Source organism: Thalassophryne amazonica, chromosome 8 (assembly GCF_902500255.1).
Source record: "Thalassophryne amazonica chromosome 8, fThaAma1.1, whole genome shotgun sequence".
NCBI classification, from domain to species: domain Eukaryota; kingdom Metazoa; phylum Chordata; class Actinopteri; order Batrachoidiformes; family Batrachoididae; genus Thalassophryne; species Thalassophryne amazonica.
In genome coordinates, this window is record NC_047110.1 from 112687444 (window position 1) to 112694536 (window position 7093).

The window sequence follows — 7093 nt, forward strand, 5'->3', positions numbered from 1 at the left end:
AACAACAAGTCCTCACCAGCTGTGAAGGAGGACGAAGGCTGCAGCAGGTCCTCAGACCCCGATCGTCTCAGATTTCCCAGCCATAAGGTTCTGTCAAGGACCTTGCGTTTGTCAGTGTACGACAACATTCCCACATCTAACAAACCCACACACAGGCGTCTCTACTCTGAACGTAGAATTCCACCACCCAGTCCAGGAACTGACCAAAAGACACTCTTCTTCACCACTGAGGGGTTGCCACATGACAAATCAATCTAAATATTTTTTTTCACTCCAAATTCTCTGATTTCAGCTTCCTAAATGTGAAAATTTCTGGTTTCATTACTATATTTTTTTACTCCTCTTTGTACAATAAACTGAATATTTTTGGGTTGTGGACATGAGACATTTGAGGACATCATCCTAGGCTCTGGAAAACACTGACTAGCACTTTTCACAGTTTCTTTGACATTTTATGGGCCAAACAACTTAATCGAGACAATAATGTTCAGAGGCACCAGGTCTGAGACTTGTCTTGAAAGCTGGAACTCGAGGTACTGTTCACGATTTTGACTGTTTTCTTCCAGTTTTCCTTTTTAGAAAGAAGAAGGCCACATTCCATTTCTGGATCCAGATTCTGAAGGGGGGTTTTTTTCGGGGGGGGGTTCACTTTCTTTGTTAATATCATTCACACTTCAGCGTTTCGTTCCTGTTGAACATAAAGAGGTGAGTTCGCTTTATGCACCAACCATCCAGATTACGCAATTTGTTTCCAATATTTCCATCATTTTATCAAAAACTAATCCTTTGATGTGGGTGACACCTGTCAGTCATACGTCACAGAACAGTCAATCCATTTATTTTATAACTTTAAATAAAAGGATTAGCGTTGTCATGGCGACAAACACGCAATAACGTCGCTGATCCCGTAAAATTCCAGGGTTCTTTGGCCTCCCAGACTACAAACCAGACCAGGACTGTGCAAAACCGGATTGAGTTTTCCGAACACTGAGTGAGGCCCAGAGTGGAGCTGCGTTTTCAGCAGCACTTACATGGAGCTGATGTTCTGGAACAGGTCCTCGATGCTCCCGGTGCCGTTCCCGGCGAGTCCATGGAAGGACAGCAGCGGGAACCATTTCTCGTTGTCGGACTTATTGCAGTAGATGTCGGTGGTGGAGCAGGAGCAGGTGGGCGGGCAGTCCAGCATGGAGCTCAGGTAGTTGTGGAAGAAGATGCTGAGAAGCAAGAAGAGCCTCCAGCCGCACCGCAAACCGGCGGGACGGCGCGCGCCGACTGCGCCAAAAAACGCACCGGATCCATCCATGCCGCCGTCACGACTCAAGTCCCCGGAATTCTGAGCAACTTTACTGGAACACGAGCACGAGCACCGAACGGACGCTTATTAAAAAAAAAAAAAAAAAAAACAAGAATCAAACGCAGATCCCGCCGTGCGCTCCGCGCGCTCCCGCAGCCCGCGTGCGTAAAGCTGCGTTCGGAGTTTAATCCTGTTGATGGAGTCCAAAGGTTGAAAAACCCGAAGGAAGACGATCCCCCCGCATGTCCGCGCGCGCGTGCGTGTCACGCCAGAATAAAGCCTGTTATGTGTTTTTTGTCGTTGTTGTTTTTTAAGGAGCAAAGAATAAATCCAGAAAATATTCCAGGAGTCACTGTGCGCGTGCAGTCCTCTTCTCATTCTCTCCACCTCCTCTGCATCGCTTTATGTCATCTCTCCATCCCGAGAGAGAGAGAGAGAGAGAGAGAGAGAGAGAGAGAGAGAGAGAGAGAGAAAGCTGGTCCTCCTCTGAGCTTTAGCTCCACCTACCGGCTGCTTTGGGAACTGACACGCGCGCACACCTATAATTCATAACTCATTTATTGTGACATAAAAACAGTATGCAATAGTACACAAAAGCACACATCATCCATGAATAGAAATATAGAAAACTGCAAGAAATACAAAAAATAAATTAGAAAGTTAAAAATAATTGAAAATTATTATTATAATATCAAAAATATTTTTGGTAAATGATTCCATATATGAGGGCTGTCAATAAAGTATAGGTCCTTTTTATTCTTTTCAAAAACTATATGGATTTCATTCATATGTTATTACGTCAGACATGCTTGAACCCTCGTGCGCATGCGTGAGTTTTTCCACGCCTGTCGGTGACGTCATTCGCCTGTGAGCACTCCTTGTGGGAGGAGTCGTCCAGCCCCTCGTCGGAATTCCTTTGTCTGAGAAGTTGCTGAGAGACTGGCGCTTTGATCCAAAATTTTTCTAAACCTGTGAGACACATCGAAGTGGACACGGTTCGAAAAATTAAGCTGGTTTTCGGTGAAAATTTTAACGGCTGATGAGAGATTTTGAGGTGATTCTGTCGCTTTAAGGACTTCCCACGGTGCGAGACGTCGCTCAGCGCTCTCAGGCGCCGTCGTCAGCCTGTTCAAGCTGAAAACCTCCACATTTCAGGCTCTATTGATCCAGGACGTCGTGAGAGAACAGAGAGGTTTCAGAAGAAGTCGGTTTCAGCATTTTATCCGGATATTCCACTGTTAAAGGAGATTTTTTTAATGAAAGATGTGCAGACGGGTCCGCGCGTCAGGACGCAGCCGGTGCGGTGCGGCGGCACAGGAAAAACACCTCCGTGTTGATAACCATTTGTAAAATCCAGACGGCTTTCGATGGCTTTCAGTGGAGTGAATATATGAGAAATTGTTTAACAGCTGGACATGTTCCAACTTGTCCTTAAGGCTTCCAACGGAGGTGTTTTTCCTGTGGTGGAGCGTCGCGGCGGCTGCGAGCCGACGCTGCAATCCGCCCGCACGTCTTTCATTAAAAAAATCTCCTTTAACAGTGGAATATCCGGATAAAATGCTGAAACCGACTTCTTCTGAAACAGGCTGACGACGGCGCCTGAGAGCGCTGAGCGACGTCTCGCTCCGTGGGAAGTCCTTAAAGCGACAGTGTCACCTCAAAATCTCTCATCAGCCGTTAAAGTTTTCACTGAAAACCAGCTTAAGTTTTCGAACCGTGTCCACTTCGATGTGTCTCACAGGTTTAGAAAAAATTTTGATCAAACAAAGCGCCAGTCTCTCAGCAACTTCTCAGACAAAGGAATTCCGACGAGGGGCTGGACGACTCCTCCCACAAGGAGTGCTCACAGGCGAATGACGTCACCGACAGGCGTGGAAAAACTCACGCATGCGCACGAGGGTTCAAGCATGTCTGACGTAAAAACATATGAATGAAATCCATATAGTTTTTGAAAAAAAATAAAAAGGACCGTTACTTTATTGACAGCCCTCGTATGTATTGACCTGCTTAACATGCTTCTTGATTACAAAGTGTACAAGAGTACATAGAAAACATACATCATACATAAAAAGAAATATAAAAACTGTACAGAAAAAAAATAGAAATATAAAAATGGTCAGAAATATAAAAATTCACATGACTTGGTAAATTAAATTGCAGAGTCATGTCAGAACAGTCTTTATTCAGCTTGGTGTAATTTTTTTTTTCAGAATATTTTTGGTTTAGTTTTAGTTAGAATTTAGCAGTTATAGTTTTGATTTAGTTGATCAAGATGTCAGTCGGCTGAATCTCTTGCAGATTTAATTAGTTACTAAATTATGACTGAAATTCAATTAAAATGTTCTGTCAAAATTAACACTGTTCATCACACATTATGATTAAAAAAAATAAACCTGACACATTTGACTGACAGCTGTCACATCCAGATCATCAACCTGCTCTGTGATCAGACACGCCTCGTACCCCAGTTTGGGGGGGTTTGACCCTGGTAGTTTTTGTTTTTTGTGAAATAATGTTGTTTCTGTGTGAAGACTAAAATAATGTAAGTGTCCAAAACAAAAATAGGATGTTTAGAAATGTCATCTGTTAAAAAGCACTTGGAAAATTCTGTAGAAAATGTTAAATTTCATGGGGGGGGCTGACAAATTTGTCCTCATCTGTACGTTTTCCTCTGCGAAAACCAAAGCTCACGTTTCTTTTGTTAAAGATTGAGGTTTGAGGTTTTTGAACATTCTGAATTGACTGAGGACGCTGCTGGTTCTGCTCAACAGTAAGATGAATCCTCAGGAAGACAACCTGCCACCCTCAGCGTCTTCATGCTCACAGCTACTGTGAGTTAGATGGACTGAGTTCTGGTTGTGGACTGGACCTCAGCACTCTCAGGCTCCCATCCTGCTCCTCGCAGTTCTCTCACATGCTCTCCTTCCAGGCCTGAGGCCATGAAGTGGCTCCGGTCTCCCAGCTCCAGGTCAGGTGACTGCAAATCCCTAACCGGTCGTTAGTCCGGCTTGTCGACTGAAACCGGTTTGCCTCAGAAAGTCCTTCCAGTGGCTCCCTGAGGAGCATAGCTACCAGCTTCACAGGACTCATAAACCCTCTGCCACAGCAAGGTGGAGGTTCAAACATCTGATAAGAATCCTTCCTGGATGCCTCACTTTAGATTCATAGACGTACTTTGTTAATCGCAAAGTGGGAAATAATTATGTTACAGTGGCACATTAATACTAAATATAAAATAAAATGCACAAAAACACATCAGATATTTTATGGATGCTGTACCGAACCATCGTGGTGAAGAAAGAGCTGAACCAGAAAGCGAAAGTGTTGATTTAACACTCAGTTTACGCTCCTGTCCTCACCTACGATCATCAACTTTGGGTAATGACTGAAAGAACAAAATCACAAGTGGCTGAAATGAGATTTCTCCATTGGGTATCTGGACTTACACTCCGGGACAGAGTGAGAAGATCGACTATCCGGGAGGGACACTGAGTAGAGCCACTGCATCTCTGCACTGAAAGAAGCCAACTGAGGTGGTTTGGCCATCTGGTGAGGATGTCCCCCAGTTGTCTCCCTAGGGAGGTCTTCCAGGTATGTGGAGGACACCCTGGTGAAGACCCAGGACATATTGGCGAGCTTATTTCCCAGACTACTTGGGAATGCTTTGGGATCTGCCAGGAAAAATTTGAGGACTTAACTGAGGATAGGGAAGTATGGAATGAGGTGCTTCTCCTACTGCCACCATGACCTGGACCTGGACAAGTAGCAGAGAATTAATGAATGAATGAAAGAGTGGAAGCAAACTATTCAGATGAGCAAAACCTTTGACCAGTAATGTTTGATACAGTTTGATTGTCTTGAGTGGATCCTATTGGAGTCAAGATACTGAAAACCTTTACTGTATAGGGCAGGAAAGAGTTCCCCTAGGAACCCTTGAGTTCCTGCAGGAATCCTGAGAGCCTGAATTAGTCTGTTGTAGTAAGAGCTCCACTGTCTGTCCACTCAGCAGTGGAGATACTGGTCCAAGTTGTCCATGATGACTTACTGGAATTGGACAAACATCCAATGGGGGGAGGGGCCTGAGATATACCCAGAAATCTGACAAGAGATTCCATATCCCATGTGACCTGGGGACACCTTGGAACTGGAAGCTGTGTTTGTGGAGAAGAACATGTATATAAACAGGAAGTCACCAACATGAAAATCAGGCAGTGCCTCCGGAATGTCAAAGTTACCAATTTCATCTCATCCCGACCACAAAGAGCTCAGACGGGTTTACAGCTGAGAAAAGTCAAGTGGACTCCAGTGTTTCAGTGACATAACACAGGTGTCATAAGCATCACGGTGATTCAAACTCACACGATATTTTGAGAAGTGTTTGTTTTTCTGTTTGTTTTTCCTCTCATCCTTTGTCAGATTTCCAGCGAGGCAAGATGAGATAAGATAAGTTAAGATAAGATAAGATAAGACAAGATAAGATAAGGTAAGGTAAGGCAAGGTAAGGTAAGGTAGGATAAGATAAGATAAGGTAAGATAAGACAAGATAAGATAAGATAAGGTAAGGTAAGGTAGGATAAGATAAGGTAAGATAAGATAAGATAAGATAAGGTAAGTTAAGGCAAGGTAAGGTAGGATAAGATAAGATAAGATAAGATAAGGTAAGATAAGACAAGATAAGATAAGGTAAGGTAAGGTAGGATAAGATAAGATAAGGTAAGATAAGACAAGATAAGGTAAGGTAAGGCAAGGTAAGGTAAGATAAGATAAGGTAAGGTAAGGTAGGATAAGATAAGACAAGATAAGATAAGGTAAGGTAAGATAAGATAAGACAAGATAAGGTAAGGCAAGGTAAGGTAAGATAAGATAAGGTAAGGTAAGGCAAGGTAAGGTAAGATAAGATAAGGTAAGGTAAGGTAGGATAAGATAAGATAAGATAAGGTAAGGTAAGGTAGGATAAGATAAGATAAGATAAGATAAGATAAGGTAAGATAAGACAAGATAAGATAAGGTAAGGTAAGGTAGGATAAGATAAGATAAGATAAGATAAGGTAAGGTAGGATAAGATAAGATAAGATAAGGTAAGACAAGATAAGATAAGGTAAGGTAAGGTAGGATAAGATAAGATAAGATAAGATAAGACAAGATAAGATAAGGTAAGGTAAGGTAAGGTAAGATAAGATAAAATAAGATAAGATAAGGTAAGATAAGACAAGATAAGATAAGGTAAGGCAAGGTAAGGTAAGATAAGATAAGGTAAGGTAAGGCAAGGTAAGGTAAGATAAGATAAGGTAAGGTAAGGTAGGATAAGATAAGATAAGATAAGATAAGGTAAGGTAAGGTAGGATAAGATAAGATAAGATAAGATAAGGTAAGATAAGACAAGATAAGATAAGGTAAGGTAAGGTAGGATAAGATAAGATAAGATAAGATAAGGTAAGGTAGGATAAGATAAGATAAGATAAGGTAAGACAAGATAAGATAAGGTAAGGTAAGGTAAGGTAGGATAAGATAAGATAAGATAAGATAAGGTAAGATAAGACAAGATAAGATAAGGTAAGGTAAGGTAAGGTAAGATAAGATAAAATAAGATAAGATAAGGTAAGATAAGACAAGATAAGATAAGGTAAGGTAAGGCAAGGTAAGGTAAGGTAGGATAAGATAAGATAACATAACATAACATAAGATAAGGTAAGATAAATAGTCCTTTATGAGTCCCACGAAATTTGGGTCAAGGAATATTATGGGTTAAGGAATATGATTTTAAGGAATATGATTTGATTTTATAAGGAATACGATTTT

At 41.7% G+C, this 7093-nt stretch overlaps 1 protein-coding gene across 2 annotated transcripts in view; it reads right to left on the reverse strand.

Annotated features, from left to right (window-relative positions):
* The window catches only part of LOC117516329 (NT-3 growth factor receptor-like), a 442081-nt gene extending 440675 nt beyond the window's left edge, over positions 1-1406 (reverse strand). For both annotated transcript variants that reach the window (XR_004562366.1, XM_034177281.1), the window contains exon 1: positions 1032-1406. Coding sequence is in view for 1 of the 2 variants with exons in the window: in XM_034177281.1 (XP_034033172.1) it covers positions 1032-1303 (272 nt within the window). In the remaining variant the exon portion in view is untranslated. The remainder of the gene's footprint in view (positions 1-1031) is intronic.
* Positions 1407-7093: the final 5687 nt, after the last annotated feature.